This window comes from Panthera tigris, chromosome A1 (genome assembly GCF_018350195.1).
Source record: "Panthera tigris isolate Pti1 chromosome A1, P.tigris_Pti1_mat1.1, whole genome shotgun sequence".
NCBI classification, from domain to species: Eukaryota; Metazoa; Chordata; class Mammalia; order Carnivora; family Felidae; genus Panthera; species Panthera tigris.
Genome location: NC_056660.1, coordinates 138,917,545 through 138,942,236, shown reverse-complemented (window position 1 = coordinate 138,942,236; position 24,692 = coordinate 138,917,545). Strand labels below are relative to the sequence as shown.

Genomic DNA, 24,692 nt, shown 5'->3' with positions numbered 1-24,692 from the left:
GGGAGTGCCTAGAATACCTCGTCAGGAAGTGCCATTTATTTTTGTGGTACTGTGCCAGGAGGTACATAATATTTGGTTATCTCACTTCTAGTGATGTAAAGATTATCATTGGACTTAAGGGTTGTCAGCCTAATCCATCCATTATAAAATTCTCCATTAGCCTTTTACCCAGGAACTTATGACTCATTGAAACATGGAGGATGTAGGTGGACAGGTGTGAAAAAACAGAGGTCTAGTTTTCTGTTTTTTTGTTTTGTTTTGTTTGCTTGTTTTGTTTTACTGTTCTGCATAACCATTGCATCTATTGATGAGCATTGCCTACATCCATTGTTTCATGGGTTGCAAAATGGTGATTTTCTAATTATATTATACCGCTCATATTTGTTAGCTGTGATTTTTCTATCAAGAAATTTTGCCCCAATGAACTCTTGGTCATCCTGAAAAACTGATGGTGTAGAAACATCAGGATAAATGCTTTATTTTCTCCTTTTAGTTTTAGAATAATAAAATGGTGCCTATCAACCTTCTAAAGTACCAATTATTATTATTATTTTTAAATTTTTTATGTTTATTTTTGAGAGAGAAAGAGACAGAGCATGAGTGGAGAGAGTCAGAGAGAGAGGGAGACATAGAATCTGAAGCAGGGTCCATGCTCCGAACTGAGCTGTCAGTACAGAGCCCTACGTAGGGCTTCTACCCACGGACCGAGAGATCATGACCTGACCTGAAATCGGACGTTTAACTGACTGAGCCATGCAGGTGCCCCAATACCAATTATTATTTTTAAATGGAAGTTCTGGATTTTTATACATTTGACGTGTTTCAATTTATTTGAATGTTTAACTCAAACTAACCAATTCAAAAGGAAGCTGAGTTAAATTTCCTTTCAACATTGTTTGAATATCTGGATCATAACACACCTGAAATGCCTGGGTACTTATGGATGGTTCAGTTACAGGATCCAACCCACCCTTTTTATCTGCTTAAATCAGTTTGAATTGTATCTTTTCTTGTCATGTGCAGCCTGGATTTCTAACACAGATCAGTCATTCTTCTATCCCTGTCCTGCAGTGAAACTTTGGATTTAAAAAAAAAAAGTTTCCTATAAAATCATGCTGGCATTTATGCGAATCATCTTTGCTATTCCTTCTTTATGCTTTGAATCTTGGCAAGTCTCCTGAATAAAATAAAAGAAGTGAAGGCACACAAATAACCGACTCTTTTCCACCAAAGGAGAAAGCATTTTAAAAAAAGGAATTTGAATCTCAGGCTTAGAAGTTTTCTATACTTAGCTAAAGTTACCAGATGCCTGGAGCAAGTGCTTTTACTAGTGGAAAGTTGCCTTCTGGTGTAGGGCATTTAGAGCCACCCACAAGCCTTTTACTGGATATGCACTTTCCATTGCTGGTAATTACTTAACACTTTTTAAAAAGTAGAAACAGAAGGACGCCTAGGTGGTTCAGTTGGCTGAGCATCCAACTCCTGATTTTGGCTCAGGTCATGAATTCACTGTTTGTGAGTGGGAGCCTGCTTGGGATTCTCTCTCTCCTTTCTCTCTGCCCTTCCCTTCTCTCTCTCTCAAAAATAAATAAATAAACTTAAAAAAAAAAAAACCTAAAAAGTGGAAACAGAGCTAGATGATCAAAGGAGTATGTGAGCAGGAGAGTGGATAGGAATTTAGGACTGATTTAAACATGGAGGATGTAGGTGGAGAAGTGTGAGAAACACAAAGAGGCCTAGTTTCATGCATATTTATTACTGTCCCACCTAATTTACAGAGTGGAAATGAAGAATAATCAAGTAAGTTTAAAAGACAACCAGCAGCCAAGTGTTTTAATATGATCTAAATAGTAGTGGTTTAAATAAGATCTAAATAGTAAGATAATAAGAACGGGAAAGCCATTGCACGTAGAGAAAAGAGCAGTGAATTGGGGAGTTAGAAAGTCCTAGTTCCAGCCATTTATTCAACAAACCTTTAAAGACTGAATACGTGCTAGACACTGAAGATTTCAAAGTGAATACTAAACACTTGCTAGGCAGAAGGGGTTCTCTCTTATCCTGAATCTACCTCTCACTTGGCAGATGGAGTTCACTTGGCTTTGTTTTGAATGATTGAATTAAAAAGTTTCAAGTTATATTGATACAATGTATCAGATATATAAAAATCTAGTATTTCAATCAAAAATTGTAATTGGCTATTTTTGAAAGTTGCTAGGACTACCACTTTTGTAAAAATATCTACTGTTTCTACACAACTTGTATTTCAAGGTAATTAAAGAGTTAATGAGGAAGAAATACAAATACAAACAAAATACGTGGATTAGTGTAGTTGATGATCTATAAGCTAATGGTTTATAGGCTTGTCTTGCCTATCTGAGGACACCTGGGGAGAGGGTGTCACTGGGATTAAGGAAAAAAGGCAGCACCTGGTGGACTGCAAAAACACTCTACGAGGTCAGGTAATATTCTGGCTGCAGAATGTCAGACTGACAGCCCAGGGGCTGCCGGGCGGGGCAGCTGCTGACAGTTCTTTTCGGGTCTGGGTCTCACAAGCATGAAGCGCATTGCGGGTAAGGTGACCTAGGTCTCGCTCCTGCCAACGGCGTTAGGCAGGCTCGGACTTCGGTCTTTACTGTGGCATCGCTGCCTTTCTGGTCCCCACGACCGCAACCGCAGTCCCTCCGCCCAGCTCAAGATGGGTAAAAAAAAAAAAAAAAAAAAAAAAAAGCACAGAAAGCTGATGCAGTGGGAGGCCACGCCCCAGGCGGCCGGGAAATCCAGAGCGGGCGCGCGCTTTGCCAGCCACTTCCGGTCCTCAGAGTCGGGGGCGGGGCCGCACGCGGCTCTGACGTGGGGCGTGCGGCTCCCCCTGTAGGCGGCGTGCAGCGCGACGGCGGAGCTGGAAGGCCTCGCCGAGTACGACGGTTGCTCCCCTCGGTGCGCTCAGCCTTTCTTTCCAGGCCCGCCTCCCGCCTCCAGCCTCGAATTTCCTTTTTTGCTCACAATTTCCCCCGGCCCTCTGAGTGCGCTTTCTTTTTTCGGGAAGCGGGGAGTGGAGAAGGAGGATAAAAAAGGCTCCAGGTGCGAGGCAAAGATGGAGGAAGGCTCCCAGGCCCCGGACTGGGACAGTGATGAGACGGTGATAGACGAGTCGGTGACGGAAAGTGACCTGGAAGAAGAGGAGCTGCCCTGGAGAAGGTGACCACCTGTTAGCTCCAGGCCTGGCGGTGGAGTAGCCTTCGGAGATTTGGGTAGAAATCATTGGCACCCAAATGTGTCATTGCAGGCGGGATTCAAGTCTTGTGAGGCAGCCAGGCCTGAGCTAAGAACTTGTGAATAACCTCACCACGGCGCCCCCCACCCCCCCCCCCCCCCGGCCCAGTTTAGGACAAAATGAGCTTTCTGGTAGATGGCTGATATGATATAATATAATATGATATGATATATATAATATAATATACCTTTTTAGCCTAAGTCCTTTAGTCCTTTCGCACAGGCAAAAAAAGTGTTGGGTGTAAACTTCTGAGATGCAGTTTGTTTTAAGTAACTCGAAGCTCTGAACTAGGAGATGGTTAACATCATTTCTTTCAAGAAAAGAATGTGTGATGGGGGAACTGGTTACTACCAAACTGGAAACGAATAATCTTATAAGCATCAAAGATGGTAGTTCAGTTCATCAAAACCTTCTTGAACATAACTAGTTCTCCGTGCTAGATATAAAACTATGGAAGAGGTGAGGCCACTGCCTTTGAGAAACTGACAGGCCAGGGAAGACACATAAACAGATAAACTGCTTTTTTTCATAAGCAGGTAATTTCAATAAAATGTGGGAAGTCCAGGGATGGAAGCATGCTTTGGCTGGTTTAGGAAACCAGAGGGACTCTCACCTCAACCCAGGTAGTCCTCAGAGATTGCTAGGGTTGACTTCTGAACAGAGGCTTGAAGGTGGGTTAGGAATTAGCCAGATGAAGAGGTATCCTAATTTGGGGAAATTAGGTATCCTAATCTGGGAACTGCTTGGGTAAAGGTGTAGCGGTGGGACATAGCATTGTCATGTTTTGAAATGTACAATAGTTAAGTCTTACTGAAGTGAAGTGTTAAATGGTGGAGTGGGCAGTGGTGGAAGATGAGCCTGGAGAGGAAGGTAGAGTGAGGTGATGTAAGGCCTCATATATCCTTAACGCCTTTGTGAGATGTTAAGTGGAGGGGCAGCATAATCAGATTTTCACTTTCCAGGATGCCCTACATGAGGGCTTTTCAAATTTTAATGCCCTAATAAAATCACTCCAGAATCCTGTTAAAGTGTGATTCCAATTCAGGAGTTCTAGGGTGGGATCTGAAATTCTGCATTTCTAGGAAGCTTGCGGGTTAAAGTTGGTATTATTTAGAGCAGAGATCGCCTTTTGCAAAGCAAGGGTATAGGGGTTAGCTTTGGCATTAAAGTAGTAACAGGCTGGGATGACGAGAACTCAACTAGGAAGAAACAGTGGGAATGGAAGGAAAAGGGCAAATTTAAGAAATCGTGAGAAAGTAATTTGGCAGGAGATGGTGGTTAATTTGATATGGAGGATGAGGGAAGAGCAGCAAGTAAGGGATGATACCCAAGTTTTTGGCTCATTTATTTATACACACAGCAATATTTGCTCTTGGTGTGCATTTCAGCTAATACATGGAGTCTGTTAACAACCGTCACAATCAAGTTCCAGAATAGTTCCATCACTCCAAACAAAACAAAACAAAACAAAACAAAACACCTCTCTTGTGCTGCCCTTCTTAGTCAAGTCCTTTCACTCATTTAAATCACTATTCCTATATGTATAATATCATGGTTTTTTTTTTAATCTATCTGATTTCAGCCCTCTTCCCCTATCTTTGGTTCTTAGCTTTATTACAGTGTGTCTAGGCATGGGTTTTTTTGGTGTTTTTCACTGAGATTGTTGAATATATAAATTTATGTCTTTTACCAAACTTGGGAAGTTTTCTGTCATGATTTCTTTGTATATTTTTTTCTGTACCAGTATCTTTCTCCTCTTCTTCTGGGACTTTAATGGTCTACATGAATGTTAGACCTTTTGATACTGGTTCCCAGATTCCTGAAGCGGAATTAATTTTTTTTCCATTTTTTTCTCTCAGTTCTTCAAACTGTATAATTTTTATTGCTCTATATTCAGAGTTATTTACTCCTTCCTTTGTCATCTCTATTCTGTTGTTGAGCCAATCCAGTGCATTTTTTACTTCAAATATTATCATTTTCTCTTCTAAAATGGATTCTTTTTATAGTTTTTATTTCTCTGCTGAGAACTTCAATGTTTTCATCTATTTGATGAGGGTTTACCTTTTCTCATAGAGAATGATTGGAATAGCTGCTTTAAAGTCTGTCATATCATTCCAACATCTTGGTCATGGGGGTGCAGTTGGCATCTGTTAATTATCTTTTCTCTCAAGAATTAGATTTCCTGTTCTTTGTATATTGAGTAATTGTGATTATATCCTATGTATTTTGAATCTTATGTTCTGGATTCTTGGTCCTGTTAAAACCCTCTTAAGGGTGTTGATTTTTGTTTTGACAGGTAATCAGCCTCATTAGGTTCTGACTGCACATTCTCTTTTGCCTTCCTTGGGTGGTGGTTACCTCAGCCCAATTTTCAGAGTCTTTACTATGCTATTTGACTTTGACTCATGTACCACTCAGGGGTTAATCTGGAACTTGGGCAGTAGTTAATATTGTAGTTGAGTTCTCTAAATCTTTGTTAATGCTTCTTTGAATCTGCTTTCTATGTGGACAGCTCAAGGTTGAGCCTAGGATTTATGTTGAATCGTATACAGAATTAGGTGATTCCCCTTTTGTTTGTTTTTTTTCCCTACAGGAGTCTCATGCACCCTTCCTTCCCCATGCACACATGCTGGTTCCTATGACCAGAAAGCCAGATTTCTGTCAGTGTTAGCCTTCTTGCTTTAGGGCAGTCCTTGAAACTAAGGCAACCTTCATGGTGGAGTGTTAAGAGAAGAAAATAAAGGAGATGCTCTCCATACTCCTTAGCGTTTGCTTCCTCTAGCAAGAGACAGGCTTTCTCTTGGGTTTTAAGTGCCTAAGACGCCATGTTTGGTAACACTATATCTCTGAGGCCAAAGAAAACAAATACAACCCAGGGATTCCCCCCACCTTCTCGCATTCACAGATCCCTTTCCCTAGTCTTCTGATAGAGATAGGGGGTTTCTTCTGGAGTTTTTGCTGTCTGAGCCCACCGTGCAGCTTCAGGATTAGACTTTGGATCAAAGCTGGAGACAAATAAAGGACCAACAAAATGAAACAAACTCTGAAACTCATCAATTACAAGGTTGTTTAGATTTCGACTTCAGCCCCAATATGCCTGCTATTGTTTACTTTTCATATTACTCAGGTAGCTTTTAAGAAATACTCTACCAGAGTTTTTATTTGTAATGAATGGAGAAATAGGCTATAGATGGTTTACTCTATCTTGGCTGGCCAATCATTTTCTTCCCCTCTAAGTCACTTAAAATGCTTCTCTGCAGTACCATACAGACATCATTTTTTCAGACCTCACAGCTCAAGGTTAAAAATTGGTGTTTTTATTGGCATGGCAGTATGGTCAAAGTTTAAGCATTGCTGAAGCTGAATTGCTGGACCATTGTATTTTGTTTTTCTTCATCTTCTTTGCTTGTATATGTTTTGTTTTGGCTATTTTTCATGCACAAGTTCCCAACTTTAACTGGAGTGAGGGATACAGCTCCTAGTAGAGATCCCCAGGAGGCAATACGTATAGTTGTGTTCACTGTCTAAAAAAGCACTCTCTGAGAGCCTGGATTTAGTCCTAGCCTTCCCTCTGGAAACCATGTCTGAAAATGCATACATTCCTTTTTGTGACTTGATAGGTGTCGCTACTAATCTTATGTGAAAATTCAAGTTGCTGACTAATGAGATTTTGTTGGCTTGTGATTTGTTTTCTAAGAGGCAGGATTCATTTTTCTTATATGTACCCTGGGAACTTTTTATCAACCCTTGTATTCTTTTACAGCCTCTGGTAAGGTTAACTGCTCTATAACATGAGGGATATATCTCAAATTAGTCCTGTTGAGTACATTTATAGAACCACCTTAGATAGTTCATTGCTACATGGATTTGTATATGTGTTCAGGTCACATGTCTTCTGAACACTGTAATTGCATACAGTGAAAAGCTAATTCAACATAATTACCCTGGAAGATGAGTGTTAATTTTGTCCCTCAAGACGGACCAACACTGTCTTCATGTGAATTGTGTAGATGGAAAATACTTGTTACAAAGGATATACTTGGGAAAGGGAGGAAAAGAAAGCAAAGTACAAGGAGACAAGGATTTAATAACCACATTAAATTGACTAAAGAAAGCAACATTTTGGTCAGGGTGTATATCAAAATACTGGCAACTCCATTGATTAAACACAGTGGTGCCAAGTGCTATTTTTAGAACTGTGACACTGAAAGGATATTTAATTAGATTTTTTTTATGAATCAAAGCCTTGACATGACATTAGAATTGTGCTATTTTGATAACTTTGATAACATATAAACTTTGAACATATAAAATTGAAACTCTGATTGTCCCAAAAAATGTTACCGTATTTTTAACAAAACAGTGAAAATTATTTGAGAATTTCAGATTTTGCCTGAAAGTTTTTCTTTTAATCCAGCCGTCTATTTTCTCCCTCCCTTTTTTATAGTTAATATTTGCTACTATCTCATTTTACAATATCTTAAAATTATATTTTATTTTTAAAATATGCATCTGTGGGACACCTGGGGGGCTCAGTTCGTTGAGCATCTGACTTTGGCTCAGGTCGTGACCTCGTGGTTCATGGGTTCGAGCTCAGAGCCTGGAGCCTGCTTCAGATTCTGTGTCTCTCTCTCTCTCTGCCCCTCCCCCAGTCGTGATTTGTCTCTCTGTCTCTCTCTCCCAAAAATAAATGTTAAAAAAATTAGAGAAAATATGCATCTGTAATGAAGTGGTCAGTGACTTTTGGTGTATTAGCTATTAATGTAGTCTAGTAGTTTGACTAGAATTCACTTTGAAATTAATGTTCTCTTTTCACTTATTTGTTTTAAATGTTAATTTTGAGAGAGAAAGAGAGAGAATGAGCAGGAGAGTGGCAGAGAGAGAAGGAGACACGTAATCCCAAGCAGGCTCCACATTGTCAGTGCAGAGCCCCATATGAGGCTCAGTCTCACGAACCACCAGGTCATGACCTGAGCCAAAATCAAGAGTTGGACACTTGACTGACTGGGCCACCCTGGTGCCCCTATTTTATTGAGAACATGGATAAGTAATTTTTTGGCCCCCAGTCTTTTGGTTTTCCTTTTTGTATAAAAATATTCCTGACTACTCTCTTATGGAAATAGTTTAAAAAAAAAAAAAAAAAAAGAAGACCAAAGATTTGTGTGTATTAGGAAATTATTTCAGAGTTATTTGCAATAATGAATACTTAAAAACGAATGTTTTAGAATTATATAATGCTTAAATAAATTATACATCCTTGTGAGGGAGTATTATCAATATTTAATGGTTTTAGGAAGAATTTTAATGACATTGCACATGTTTAAATATAATTGTTAAGTGAAAAATGTAGTCTCTAAAACTTTATACAGATCAATCCAAACTTTGTAAAATTAATGGTTCTATAACACATTAGCCTTCATAGAAAGAAAGCTGGAAGGAAATACACCAAAGTCTTAATACAGAGAGAATTATAGGAGAGTTCTGTATTCTTATTTATAATTCCCTTTAGTGCCCACATTTTGTATAGTTTTTTTTGAATAGATAATATATTTACATGGTTCAAAACATTTTAAGTATAAAGGGTAAAAATCTCCTTCTCATACCTATCTCCTTAGCTACTCATTTTTCTTTTCCATAGACAGCCAATATATTTGATATATTTAATCCTCCCTGAGATATTTTCTTTTTTTTTTTTTTGTTTATTTATTTAATTTGAGAGAGAGAGAGAGAAGGCATGCACAAGTGGGAGAGGGGTAGAGAGAGGGGGAGAGAGAGAGAATCCCAAGCAGGTTCCATGCTGTCAGTGTGGAGCCTGATGGGGATCTTGAACTCACAAACCGTGAAATCATGACCTAAGCTAAAATCAAGAGTGGGATGCTTAAACGACTGAGCCACCCAGGGCTCCCTGCCAAGATATTATATAAGTTATATGTTTGAGAGCATATGTAAAATTTTTTTCTAGACATAGAAGAACTATGTCAAAGAGTTTGGGTGTTTATAATCTTAATAATTGATTTATTTGGATTTAGATCATTATTAGAAAGGCTTTCTTTCCTCCACACTTATAAAAGAATACCTCCTTTGTTTCTTTTAATACTTTTTGTTTCATTTTTAAACATTTACATTTTGATTCATGTGGCATTTTTATATGGAGTACAGTGTGAAGTATGGATCCAACTAAATTATTTTCCAGATGTCTCCTTCATTGTCACAGTATTATTTTTTGAAAAATCCTATCTTTTCCTCTGATTTTAGATGCTGCCTTTTTCTTTTTTAATATTTTTTAACGTTTATTCATTTTTGAGAGACAGAGTGTGATTGGGGGTAGGGGGAGCAGAGAGAGAGGGAGACACAGAATCCGAAGCAGACTCCAGGCCCTGAGCTGTCAGCACAGAGCCTAATGCAAGGCTCAAACCCATGAACCATGAGATCATGACCTGAGCCGAAGTCGGAAGCTTAACTGACAGAGCTACCTAGGTTCCCTTCTCCCCCCTTTTTTAAAGAGAGAGTGTCCATGTGCACATGCAAGCTGGGATGGGGGGCCAGAGAGAGAGAGAGAGAGAGAGAGAGAGAGAGAGAATCTCAAGCAGGCTCCATGCTCAGCACAGAGCCCAACGCAGGGCCTAATCTCAGAACCGTAAGATCATGACCTGAGCCAAAATCAGGAGTCAGGCCTTTGACTAAGCTACTCAGATGCCCCAACCACCATTTTAATATACTAAATTTCCTATGTAGGTGAGTTTATTTAGGAGATTTTATTCTGTTTATTGGAGTGTCATTTTATGTGCTGGTTTCATTTTTAAAAAACATTTTCTTTTTTCTTTTAAATTTTTTTTAATGTTTATTTTGGGGAGACAGAGAGACATGCAAGCAGGGGTGGGGCAGAGAGAGAGGAAGAGAGGGATGGGGATAATTATGGATTCAAAGAGAGACTTAGACATAGCAACCAAATGCAATGTTTGCACCTTGTTTGGATCCTCTTTTGAACAAAACAACTAAAAAGAGACAGTTGGAGAAATGTGATTACAATCCATTTAGTTTTCCATTGGTGTATAACAACTTATTCCAAAACCTAACAACTTGAAACAATAAACATTATCTTGTAGTTTCTGTGGGTCAGGAGTCCAGGAGTGTCTTAATTGGGTCATCAGGCTCAGGGACTCACAGGGCTGCATTCGTCTGAAATCTTCGTGAGAAGAATTCACTTCCTGCATAGTGATTCTTAAGATTCACTTCCTCTCTGATGGTTGACTCCCTTAGTTTCTTGCTAAATAGGGTTCTCCACAGAGCATTTCACAACATGACAAGCTGACATCCATGAGAAGGAATAAGCAAGAGAATAAAAGAGGGAGAGCAAGATGAAAGCCAGTGTCTTTTTGTAACCTAATCTCAAAAATAACATCCCAACACATTTGCTATATTGTGTTCATTAGAAGACTTTCTACATCTAGTCTGTACTCACAGCTGGGCACAGGGCATAAATACCAGGAGACATTTCAGAGGCTGCTTACTGAAGACTAAATATAGTAATATTAAGGAATTTTTGGCTTTAGAAAGTAAGGTAATTATGGTTATTTTTTAAAGTTGCGATTATTGTGGTAATGCTTGAAAAGAGTTCATATCTTTTAGGGTTCCATACTGAAATATTTCCAGCTGAAATAGAATAAGAGGTCCAGGGCTTGTTTCAAAATAATCTAGTGACAGACTGGCAGGAATAGAGAGGATGGCAGAAGGATTATAGAAGAAACAAGATTGTCTGTGTACTGATAATTGTTGGACCTAGACGATAAGTGTACTGTTATCTCTTTTATTGCTTTTATTTTTCATTTTCATTTAAAAGGTGAAAAGCAAAATGAAATAAATAAGTGAATGACAAAAGAATGCCTTTAGTACCAAATTATATGTTCATGTCTTGGTACACTGTTACATTTTTAGATTTTGGAAAGATTTTTTTTATTTTATTTTTTATTGTGGGAAAAAATATATATATATCTCATAAAATTTACCATTCTAACCATTTTTAAGCATACATTTCAGTGACATTAAGTATGTTCACATTGTTGTGCAACCATCACTGCCCTCTGACGTCAGAACTTTTTTCATTTTCCCAAACTAACACTCTGTATCCCTTAAACACTAACTCCCCATTCCTACCTGCTCCCAGTCCTTGGCAACCACCATTCTACTTTGTCACTTTGGATCTGACCACTCTAGCTATCTCATATAACTGGAGTCATATAATATTTGTACATTTGTATCTGGCTTATTTCACTTAGTATAATGTTTTTAGGGTCTGTTTCTGTTATAGCACGTGTCAATATTTTCTTTCTTTTTAAGGCTGAATAATATTCCATTTTATGTACATACCACATTTTGTTTATCCACTCATATCTGTTGATGAACACTTGGGTTGCTTTTACCTTTTGGCTGCTGTGACTAATGCTTCTCTGAACACAAGTGTACAGGTATCTTTTTAGATCCCTGCTTTCAGTTGTTTTGTGGACATACCCAGAAATGGAATCACTAGATCAAATTGTGGTTATAGATCTCTTTTTTGAGGAACAACCATACTGTTTTCCACAATGGTTGTACCATTTTCCATTCCCATCAGCAATGCCCAGGATTTCCAATTTCTCTCTATCCTTGCTAACATTTGTTATTTTCTGTTTTGTTTTTGTTGTTTTGTTTTGGTTTGTTTATAACCATCCTAATGGATGTGACGTGGTGTCTCACTGTGGTTTTCATTTGCATTTTCCTAATTAGTAGGGTTGAGGATCTTTTCATGTTCTTATTAGCCATTTGTATATCTTCTTTGGGTAAATTTCTTTTCAAGTCCTTTGCCTATTTTTGAATTCTATAAGGGTGTTTTTAAATAGAAAAGATAAACACTTAAGTCTGCCTACTAGCACACTTGCCATGGTGTATCATTGCTGTTTTTAGTTTTGTATTCATCATTATAAATGAAGCTTCTTGAGGCATGGACTGTTTGTCTTCTCTCTTTGTTACCTTGGTGCTGCCTAGAACATAGTAAGAAGTGAATCCAGGGGCGCCTGGGTGGCGCAGTCGGTTAAGCGTCCGACTTCAGCCAGGTCACGATCTCACGGTCCGTGAGTTCGAGCCCCGCGTCAGGCTCTGGGCTGATGGCTCGGAGCTTGGAGCCTGTTTCCGATTCTGTGTCTCCCTCTCTCTCTGCCCCTCCCCCGTTCATGCTCTGTCTCTCTCTGTCTCAAAAATAAATAAAAAACGTTGAAAAAAAAAATTAAAAAAAAAAAAAAAAAAAAAGAAGTGAATCCAAAAATTAAAGGAATTCTGTCATTTTGTGTTCTGAAAACATACACCCAAATTTAACCCTGGGATTTTAATCTCACAGTTTCTGTGGTATAGAGAAATGTGAAAGAGAAAACCTACCAGCACTGTTCCCTTAAATCATCTAATTTCATCTCATTCAAAAACTACTCCTTTCATTTCTTACTCCCAAGTACTCAGAAATAATGGGGTATTTGTAAAAATAAGCATGACCATATGAATAAGTATTTTCATCTTGTATAAGTTTTTAATTAAAGCATATATTACTAAAAAATACTTTGGTACAGATATTAACAGTGGTGTAACTAAGAATTTTAGCAAGTTTAGGTATAATTAATAATTACAGTTAAATTGTTAGTCTACATTTAGGAAACATAACAATCTGTATCTTCTTTTTTGGTATTTGAAAGGTTGCTCTTTGATGAAGACACATCTCTTAGATCTGAGTTCAGTCTCCATCCTGGTATAAGTGGAAGGTGCAAAGGTGAGAAATAATTTTTTTCACTAAGTGGTCACTTTAATTTCCAAAGTGTTAATATTCTACTAACTTATCCTTTTATAGTTAGTTTTGTTTTTAACTTTACACAGAATTAGTTTCTTATACTCATCTGTAATAGACCCTGAGGTCTATTAAGATCTATTACTATAACAATAGCAAGGGGAATTCTATCTTCAGGAAGATGTTCATGGCTCCTAAAGGGGGCTACAGAGATATGCAAATGATACCCAGATAGCTCTTCTCCTTGCAAAAATTTCCAGTTTAACCATACTACTTGCATATTTGCAGAAGTGAATAGTACTTTTTAATAACCAGTCTGAGGCACTTGGGTGGCTCAGTCGGTTAAGCGTCCAACTTCATCTCAGGTCATGATCTCACATTCGTGGGTTCAAGCCCCACGTTGGGCTCTGTGCTGACAGCCTAGAGCCTGCTTCAGATCCTGTGTCTCCCCCTCTCTCTGTCCCTCCCCCACCCGCACTCTGTGTGTGTGTGTCTCTTTCTCTTTCTGTCTCAAAAATAAAATAAACATTAAAAAAAATTTTTTAAAATAACCAATCTGATTGTTTCAGGCTGAAATTAAGGTCCAAATATCCTTGGTTTATTTATATATATTAAATTTTTAAATTTGAGTACAGTTGACACACATTGTCACATTAGTTTCATGTGTACAACATAGTGATTTAACTTTTGTATAGGTTATGCTAGGCTCACCACAGTGTTAGCTACCATCTGTAACATACATTATTGCAATATCATTGACTGTGTTCCCTATGCTGTGCCTTTTATTCCTGTGATTTATTCATCCCATAACTGGAAATCTATATCTTCCATTCTCTTTTACCATTTTTTTCCATTCCTCCCACCCCTTTCCCTTCTGGCAACCATCAGTTTCTTCTCTGTATTTACAGGTCAGATTCACCTTTTCTGTGTGTATTTATTTGTTTTGTTTTTTAGACTCCACATATGAGTGAAACCATATGGTATTTGTCTTTCCTAGTCTGACTTATTATACACTATTAGCAAAGTAGCAGAAAGAAACTAAGAAAACAATCCTATTTACAACTACAGCAAAAAGAATAAAATACCTAGGAGTAAATTTAACCAAGGAGATGAAAGAATTATACTCTGGAATCACACAAACAAATGGAAAGATACTCCATGCTCATGGATTGGAAGAATTAATATTGTTAAAACACCCGTATGATCCAAAGACATCTACAGATTCAGTGAATCCCTATCAAAATACCAACAACATTTTTTCACAGAACTGGACCAAATAATACTAAAATTTGTATGGAACCACAAAAGAGCTCAAATAGCCAAAGAAGTCTTGAGAAAGAAGAACAAAGCTGGAGGAATCACAATCCCAGATTTCAAGATACACTGCAAAGCTGTAGTAATCAAAACAGGATGGGTACCGGCACAAAAGATTACTGGAACGGAATAGAGAACCCAGAAATAAACCCACGCTTATGAGGCCAATTAAACTATGACAAATTAGGAAGAATATGCAGTGGGAAAAAGATAGTCTTTTCTATGCAATGGGGAAAAGATAGTCTTTTCAATAAATGGTGCTGGGAAAACTAGACAGCTATAAGCAGAACAATGAAATTAGACCAGTTTCTTACACCATATACAGAAATAAATTCAAATGGATTTAAGACATATATGAGACTTGAAACCATAAAAATTCTAGAAGAGAACACAGGTATCAGCCCTAGCAACATTTTTCTAGCTAGTTGTCTCCTAAGGTAATGGAGACAAAAACAAAAATAAACTGTTGGGACTACATCAAAAGAAACCATCAACAAAACAAAAAGGCAACCCATGGAACTGGAAAAAATATTTGCAAATGCTATCTCTGATAAGGCGTTAATTTACAAGATATATAAAGAACTTAAACAACTCAACACCTAAAAGAGCAAATAACCCAAGTAAAAAATGGGCAGAGGACTCAAACTGACATTTTTAAAAAAGAAGACATACAGATGGCCAACAGACGTATGTCTTTTGCTAAGTATCGCTAATCATCAGGGAAATGCAAGTCAGAATCACAATGAGATTTTACCTTAGACCTGTCAGAATAGCTAAAATCAAAACAACAAGAAATAACAAGTGTTGGTGAGGATATAGAGAAAAAGCAACCCTTGTGCACTACTGGTAGGAATGTAAATTGGTACAACCACAATGGAAAACAGTGTGGAGGTTCCTCAAAAAATTAAAAATAGTAATGCCATATGATCCAATAATTCCACTACTGGACATTCACCCAAAGAAAATAAAAGCCCTAATTTTAAAAGACATATGTACCCTTATACTTATTACAGCATTATTTATAGTAGCCAGGATATGAAGTAACCTAAGTGTTCATTGATAGAAAAATGGATCAAGGAGTTGTGGTATATATATACACAGCAGAGCAGTACACAGCTATAAGAAAGAAAGCTCATACCAGTTGCAACATGTGGATGGTCCTAGAGGGGATTATGCAAAGTGAAATAAGTCAGACTGACAAAGACAAATACAATATGGTTTCATTGATACGTAGTACATATATTTTTAAAAAATACCTTTCACCTACCACTTTTCTATACTTCCTGGGTCCACTTCTAGGTTTGTTTGTTTGTTTGTTTGTTTGTTTTAGAGAGAAAGCACACATGTGAGCATGGGAAAGGCAGAGGGAGAGAATCTTAAGCAGGCTCCATGCCCAGAGTGGAGGCCAATGCGGGGCTCAATCTTACAACTGTGAGATGATGACCTGAGCCGAAATCAAGAGTTGGTCGCTTAACCGACTGAGCCACCCAGGCACCTTCTAGGTCAATTTAAATACTTCTAGAAAAATTCGTCACCAATCGTCACTGTTCAAAAAGAGCAATTCTGCAGTAGCTGTTTAAGTGGTAGATTATTTTCTTCTGTGCTTTCTTCTTGTGAACCATTTTTAATTTTTATGGATATCTGAAAATAGGTATGGAAAAGAAGAAAAGTTTCTTTTTTTAAAATGTTATTTAAGAGAGAGAGCGAGAGAGTGCGCATGCAAGCCAGTGGGGGAGGCAGAGAGAGAGAGGGAGAGAGAGAATTCCAAGCAGGCTCCATGCTGTCAGCCCAGAGCCTGATGCAGGGCTCAGTCCCACAAAGCATGAGATCATGACATGAGCTGAGGCCAAGAGTTGGGCACTCAATCTATTGAGCCCTCCAGGCACCCTGCCACTGTTCAAAATACCATTATTGTGGGGGCAGATACATTGTAGGGCATATATATGTCATTGTAGGGCACATATATGTCTTTCCACTTTTTTTGTTTCTTTGATCTCTTTGGCTCTTTTTACTCCTGTGCCATCACTGCATTATTTTATCAACCTTGGTTTTAAGTACATTTCTGTATCTGGTAGGGAAGATACTTTCCCACAGAGAGTAGCTGGCCATAGCGTTCATCCTGAGCTCCTTGGTACAAACAGCAAGCTCAGTGAAGTGTGAGACCCACTGAGAGCTTCCAGTGTACCCTCTTCAATCTTTTTGTTGGATTTGCTCTGACCTGGGTGGTTTTCTGAGATTCTGATGGAAGAAATCCAAATAGTTACTTCTGAAGGAGCCCCTCCTTTTCCTTTGTTGAGTGACATGCTGTTTACCAATGTTTGGTTTCCCTTTTTTAAAAAAATGTTTATTTTAAGAAAGAGATGGGATCCATGCACATGCATGTGAGTACAGAAGTGGGAAAGGGGCAGAGAGGAGAGAGAGAGAATCCCAATCAGGCTCTGCGTTGTCAGCACAGAGCCCAACGTGGGGCTTGATCCCACAAACCACAAGATCATGACCTGAACTCTGGCTCAAGAGTCAGATGCTCAACCAACTGATCATTCAAGCACCTCTGGTTTCCCTTTAATACATTCTCATTTTGATCCTTGGTGGGTATATTTCATTTTTTCTCATTGCTGCTTCAGATTTTAATTAAAAAAAAAAAAACTCCTTTGTTTGGATTCTTTTCAGGAACTAAGAAGAGAAGAAAAGTTAAAATAGGAGCTCAATTTCCCATCTTAAAAACACAAAACTCTGTTTTTGTATTTCATACTAGCATTACAAGTTTTTAAAAATGACCTAAAATGAAATTTAAAAAAAAGAAAATACTCCTTCTAGTGGGGCTTAAGTCTGTATATTGTCTTTACTTATCCTTTGCATTCATTCATCCTGAAACAATAAATATCAAGTGTTGTTTTATTCCAGTGTAGTATATATGTTTCTTTGAAATTAATAACTTAAAAACTTTGATATACAGAAGTGGCAGTTAGGAAATTACAATTCACAAAATAAATTTAAATGACATTTTGTAGTTTCTATAAAATCATAGAGCTGTTGCCAAAGCAGAGCAATGAGACTATTTTCAAAGGATTTATGATTGTTTCATTCTAGGCAAACTTTCTCCTGAGATTCAACTTGGGTTTAAACTGAGAGATAATCCCCAAGAGCAAATGAGTAAAAATAAGATAATGCCTCTTAATGACAAGGCAGTCTTACAGGTAGGTAGCATGTTGATTAAATACATACTTATTAAAAATTGGAAATGCTATTTCAAAGAGTGACAAATTACTAATGATTAATTCTTTTTGTCTGTTATTTTCTTTCTTTCTTCCCTTGCTCAGTTTTTTACCATTTCTTAGCCAGTTATTCTGTTTCTTTGTTGTGACTTTGGTGAAAGCCTTATATATTTATTTATTTATTTATTTATTTATTTATTTTTATTTAAAAAAAAATTTTTTTTAACATTTATTTATTATTGAGAGAGAGAGAGAGCATGAGCAGGGGAGGGGCCGAGAGATGGGGAGACACAGAATCTGAAGCAGGCTCCAGGTTCTGAGCTGTCAGCACAGAGCCCGACGCAGGGCTCAAACTCACAAACCAAGAGATCATGACCTGAGCCGAAGTCGGACGCTCAACTGACGGAGCCAGGCGCCCCAAGCCTTTTTTTTTTAAAGGGGGATGTTGAAAATGTCTCATTTCTTCCTCTCTTTACTTTCCTTATCTATCTCTCTTTCATGTGGAACTTCTGGGTATATACCCAGAGTAAGTGAAAGCAGTGACTCCAAAATATATTTCTACATCCATGTTCACTGAAACATTATTCAAGTAGCCAAAAGGTGATAGTAGCACAAGCATCCGTCAACAGTTGAGTGGATAAACAAAATGTAGTACATACATAAAATGGAATTAAAAAAGAAGGAGATAGTGATCCATGGTACAGCATGGGTGAACCTTGAAGACATTACGATAAGTGAAATAAGTTCAGACACAAAAGGACAAATATTATATGGTTCCTTTTATATTAGGTACTTAGTTTCAGAGCGACAGAAAGTAGAAGGGTAGGTACCAGGGGTTGGGAGAGGGGTGAATGGGGAGTTAGTACTTCATAGGTATCGAGTTTCAGTTGGAAAAGATGAAAAAGTACTCTAGCTGGATGTTGATGATGGTTGTACAACAGTGTGCGCAAAATGCCACAGAACTGTATGTATAAAATGGTTATGATGGTGAATTTTGTGTTATATATATATTTTACCACGACAAAAAATGCTAAGAAACAATAACATAAGATTATTTTAAATGTTAAATTTTTAATTCTTGTATTAGCATTTATCATTTAGAAACAAAATCTTCTCCCCCGCCCCCAGCAACCTCAAGATGAAAGGGAACAAAGTCAAGCTCTATTCCAGTAAGTATATTAATTTCTGGCTTTGTTATATTGTAGATTTTTTTTGTAATTTTACACACTAAAGCAAGTCTTCATTTTCTCAGGAGTTTTAGAATTATTGTATTTTTTTTAAATGGTTGTCCCTTTAAAAAATAAAACAAAATAAAAACAGAGAGGGAGGCTAACCATAAGAGACTCTTAATTATAGAGAACAAACTGAGGCTTGATGGAGGGAGGTGGGTGGGGAGATGGCCTAAATGGGTGATGGGCATTAAGGAGGGCGCTTGTTGGGATGAGCACTGGGTGTTATATGTAAGTGGTGAATCACTTAGATCTACTCCTGAAAGTGTACTCCTGAAAGTGTACTACACTGTACATTAACTAACTTGAATTTAAATAAAATCTTGGAAGGGGCGCCTCGGTGGCTCAGTCGGTTAAGCGGCCGACTTCGGCTCAGGTCACGATCTCGCAGTCTGTGAGTTCGAGCCCCGCGTCGGGCTCTGTGCTGATAGCTCAGAGCCTGGAGCCTGTTTCAGATTCTGTGTCTCCCTCTCTCTGACCCTCCCCCGTTCATGCTCTGTCTCTCTCTGTCTCGAAAATAAATAAACGTTAAAAAAAAAATTTAAAAATAAATAAAATCTTGGAAGAAAAACAAATGCCCCTTTAGCAGCATAAGTGTTATCTACAAATATTCTAGATAAGTTTCATTTCATGAGGATTGGTTCATATTAAGTTGATTCTCTATTAATGTTATTTAAAAAGCAAATTTATAGCATGACATGAAGGAAGAATTTGTAGACCTTATTGAAATTAGACTTTGTAGAATTATTGTATTTTAAAAGGCTTTATCCTTTCAGTTTTTTTTTGAACAATGGTTCGCATGGCACCTGGGTGGCTCAGTCAGTTAAGCATCAGACTGTGGCTCAGGTTATGATCTCACAGTTGGTGAGTTCGAGCCCTGCATCAGGCTCTCTGCTGTCAGCTCGGAGTCCACTCTGTCTCCCTGTCTCTGCCCCTCCTCCACTTGTTGTCTCTCTCCCTCAAAACTAAATAAACATATTAAAAAAAAACAAAAAAAACAAAAAAAAACAAAAAACAGTTCTCAAAGTATGGTCTGCAGACCCCTTCAGAGTCCTTGAGACTTTTTCTAGAGGATCTGTGAGATCAAAACTATTTTCATGGGAACCTGGGTGGCTCAGTTGGTTGAACATCTGACTCTTGATTTCAGCTCAGGTCATGATCTCATGGTTCCTGAGATTGAGCCCTGCATCAGGCTCCGCACTGAAGCTCCGAGCCTGCTTGGGATTCTCTTTTTCTTCACTTCTCTTATCTCCTCCCCTGATTGTGCTCTCTCTCTCTTTCTCTCTCTCAAAAGAAATAAACTTAAAAAAATCTTTTAAAAAGGCATTTTCGTAATAATACTAACACATTATTTACCTCTTTCATAGTATTGACATTTGCACATACAGTGCTAAAGTAAGTGGTGGGTAAAATGCTGGAGCCTTAGTATGAATCAGGGCAGTGGCACCCATTAGTACTAGTAGTCACTGTAATTTTCACTCCCATGAACTACCACTTAAAAAAGAAAAGGAAGAAAACACCCAGCTTCACTTAATGCATTTGATGAAGCAGAAAGGTTATTGTTTTATTGAATTCCTACCCTTGAATATATATCTTCTTGATGTGCTGTGCAATGATGGGGAAGTATGCCTAAGTACTTCTGTGCATACTGAAAGCATGATAGTTGTCTTAAGAACACTTGTGCATTTGTTTGAATTATAAACATTGTAAGAAAATTAGCTCACTTTTTCTTTGAACTTGGAAGAATAATTGACAGACAAAATAACATTCATACTTGGGTATATGGCAGACATGGTCTTGAAAATGAATGAAGTAAGCCAGTCACTTCAAGGAAAAGCTTATGATATTTGTTGCCAATGAAAAAGTTCTAGCTTTCAAGTGAAAATTAGAGGTTAGGAAAACTTGTTTTCACCACCTAAACCTTGATGGCTTCCCAGTACCTAAAATTTTCCAGCGAGATCAGTGGTAATATTTATAAAAGTGATCTTTCTGATTTTTAATAATCTGTCAGTATAAGGAAGATCTGCGTAACTCAGTGAATTAGTATTTTCTAAAAGACAAATGCATACTGTCACAAAATCACATGCAGGTGAAAGATCCATTCAAAGTGCAAATAAACCAATGGGTTATAATGTGACAGAATACAAGAAGTTCATTGGTGTTTCAATTTCTACATTTCCAGTTCACCTGTAAAGTTATTCCTTTTAGAGTTTTGGTGTGATACTAGAGTTATCCAAAAAGACTACTAAAGTACTTCCTTTTCCCACTGCATACCTGTATGAGGCCAGATTTTTGTTATATACTTCAAATAAAACAGTATTTGTATGATGGGGCGCCTGGGTGTCTCAGTTGGTTGAGTGTTTGACGCTTGATTTCGGCTCAGATGATAATTCCAGGGTCATGGCAAGCCCCAGGTCAGGCTCTGTGCTCAGCATGGAGCCTATTTGAGACATTCTCTCTCCCTTCCTCCCTCCCTCCCTCTCTCTCTCTCTCTCTCTCTCTCTCTCTCTCTCCCCCTCCCTCCCTCCCTCCCTCCCTCCCCCTTGCCCCTTTCCTCCCCACCCCCAGATCTCTCTCTCTCTCTCAAAACAAAGAACTAAAAAAACAACGCTTGGCAAAAAAAAAAAAAAAAAAAAAAAAAAAATTGAATGCAGTAGCAGATAATGAGATGACAACTGGCTTATATGAAGCCATAATTTTTTCAAAATGTTAAATAATGCCACATTTTCATTTTGAAAAATATAATAAATTTTCATAAAATTATATTAACGTTACTGGATTATTATTGTTATTTTTATTTATTTTTAATTTTATTTTTTTTATGTTAATTCCAGTATAGTTAACATACAGTGTTATATTAGTTTCAGGTATATGATGTAGTGATTCAGCAATTCTGTATCTTACTCAGTGCTCATCGTGATAAATGTGCTTTCACTGTTATTTTTAAGTTAATGATTATTTTTTAAAATTTCTCTATTTTAAATTATACGTAAATATAAATATATATTTTAAATATATATAATATATAAAATAATTATATAAATATATTTACAAATAAATATAAAATTATAAAAATTATATTAAATAAATATATTGCACATAAATAAAAGCCATTTGAGTTTCTCAGTAATTTTTAAGAGTGTAAAGGAGACCAAAGAACAAAAAGTTTGAGAACCACCCTATTAAAATAACTCTATTATTGAATATATTAGCACTGTAAGTTCATCTACAGAAATGAAGGAAGAAAGAAGACTAGGTAAGGCTAACACAGCATCCATGCCCTAGAAACCCATTGTTAACATTTTGGTACATTTTATTTTAGGCTTTTTTATAGTTTTACTTCTGTTTATATTTTTTTGAAAAATTAGAGTCATTCTATAATTTTTTTGTTTCCTTTTTAAAAATTTTTAGTAAAACTGAGAACAAACTGAGGGTTGATGGGGGTGGGAGGGAGGGGAGGGTGGGTGATGGGTATGGAGGAGGGCACCTTTTGGGACGAGCACTGGGTGTTGTATGGAAACCAATTTGACAATAAATTTCATATATTGGAAAAAAAAAGAAAAAAAATTTTTCACAAAGATAAATGGGATCAAAGGATATCATTTAAAGCTTAATTAGTACCCTAAATAAAGAAAAAAAAGTGGAAAAAAAATAAAAATAAAAAGACTCATATAAAAAATTTTTTTAGTAATTATCAAATTATTTTCTTATGTGATTAATATTATTTAAAAACATGAATTTTGGTGACCTCACAATATTTCACTGTATAACTTGACTGTATACTAATAATGCATTTAATTATTCCTCTGTTAGACATATACATTATTTGCTCTGTTACTTAATATAAATAACTATTTTTTAATAATTTAGTTGAAAGTTTGCTCTATTTTCAGACTTATGTCTTAAATTCTCCTTTGTAATTAAGGAAAAACATTCAGTCGTTGACTCAGACTATGATTTTATTTTGTTTTAAGTCAGCTTGTTCTTCTCAAAGAATCACATTTTAGGGGAAAAAAATCAACATTCATTCCTATTTGCCTCATAGAAATTATTCTGTATGAGCAGCTTCAGTTCCATTTTCAAGGTAGCGTATATTGATCACTTCTGTTTTTAGACAGGACAAAGTGTTCAATTAATTATTCTTGCTTAGGCTTCAAGTAACCATGCCTGATGTGTAAAACTTCTCTCAAAACAGCTGGAACAAGAGGGTTTTGTTCTTTTTTTAAGAGAGATATCTTGATTGCCTTTGTGTAGTAAATTAGATTAAGGAAAAAATAATTGACTGCTTTTCTTCAGTCAACTTTTATTTATTTTATTTTATTTTTTTTAATTTTTTTTTTAACGTTTATTTATTTTTGAGACAGAGAGAGACAGAGCATGAATGGGGGAGGGTCAGAGAGAGGGAGACACAGAATCTGAAACAGGTTCCGGGCTTTGAGCTGTCAGCACAGGGGCCTGATGCGGGGCTCGAACTCACGGACCGCGAGATCGTGACCTGAGCCGAAGTCGGCCGCTCAACCGACTGAGCCACCCAGGCGCCCCTCTTCAGTCAACTTTTAATTATCCCAGGGCAGATGATAAAATTGCAGGGTAGCATGACTCCTATTTTGCTTTCAATCTCTTTCCATCAATATTTCATATGTGTTCTTTGCCTACTGTGAAATACGAGATATTATAAATATCTGAGAATTTTCTCATTAGTGACTTTCACTTACATTTAAAACTATAATGACAAGCTTTCAATGTATTGTAGGATTTCGATAACCGAGATACATAAACCAGGACCAATTTTTCTCGCCCACTATCCCTATTTGGTACTGTCATCCCAAAGTGACTTCTACATCTAAATGTAAGGTTATCATGTTTACACTCCTGAACTTCACCATTAAGTTTTCAGCTTGTTCATTTTTGTAAATACTTGAAGTATAAATGTTAGCAAATTGGTAGTAATTGTAAAAGTAATTAAAATGATGGAGCAAAAAAAAATCATGCAATTTTGAAATTCCTTTAAATGAAAAAAGAAAGTTTAAATTGTATTTGAATGAGAAAGTGTTTTTTTCTTAACGTTTCAATATTTGTATCTATTTATTAATTGATTAATTTTTTAGGCATGGAAAAAGTTTTCCAGTGGTCACTGAGTCATTTCCCCAGGCTGAACTTTCACTGAACCACCGAAGCATTCAAGGTATGTTTTTATGGGTAGAGTCATACAAAGTAAATTTTTCTTTGCCTAAAAATAGAAGGCTTAGTTAGATATGGATTTATTTGCGTTAATGGCTCTCAGAAGGCCAAATGAGTAGGAAGTTAAAAGTGTGGGAAATGTAAGACATTTGGCCTTCTGAAAGCCACGCATGCCATATGATGCTGTTGCTATCTGTGCATTCTTATCACCACCCTCACTGAACTTCTGAGTTGCAAGCCTTTAAAAGTGCCATGGGCCCCAGGATTTTGACTTCGTGGTTTTTCTTGCTGCCATGAAGCTGCTGTGACTAGACGCTCCTTTTCCCTTCTGGCACTTCACTGCAACTCCCTCATCCTTTTATTCCTTTCAGAGTGTTCAGAACAGGAAGCTCATTTTATTATCATCCTAGACTTTAGGTTAAATTACATGTAAGGAAACTATTAAATTGTTAGCTAGTATTGCTAGCTCTGTTCTAATACAATCGTTCAAAAGTAATACTAACCAAACTGTAGAATGATCAAAATAAACAAATTAGTAATTGTTGTAATTGTTTATGAGTTAAAATTTAGCTCCTCTGAGCATTTTCTTCTCATTTGGCACTTTAGAATTCTTTTTTTCTACATTCATGTTACTACTACATTTTGTCTCAAGTGTTAGTAGGAAATGTACAAAA

The 24,692-nt window shown here is 37.1% G+C and overlaps 1 protein-coding gene across 3 annotated transcripts in view; it reads left to right on the top strand.

The window, feature by feature from the left end:
* The first annotated feature begins 2,879 nt into the window (after nt 1-2,879).
* Nucleotides 2,880-24,692, top strand: part of ANKRD31 (ankyrin repeat domain 31) — a 135,946-nt gene continuing 114,133 nt past the window's right edge. For all 3 annotated transcript variants that reach the window (XR_006218519.1, XM_042988484.1, XM_042988493.1), the window contains exons 1-5: nt 2,880-3,198; nt 12,991-13,064; nt 17,484-17,590; nt 18,737-18,777; nt 23,946-24,022. Coding sequence is in view for 2 of the 3 variants with exons in the window: in XM_042988484.1 (XP_042844418.1) it covers nt 3,095-3,198; nt 12,991-13,064; nt 17,484-17,590; nt 18,737-18,777; nt 23,946-24,022 (403 nt within the window). In the remaining variant the exon portion in view is untranslated. The remainder of the gene's footprint in view (nt 3,199-12,990; nt 13,065-17,483; nt 17,591-18,736; nt 18,778-23,945; nt 24,023-24,692) is intronic.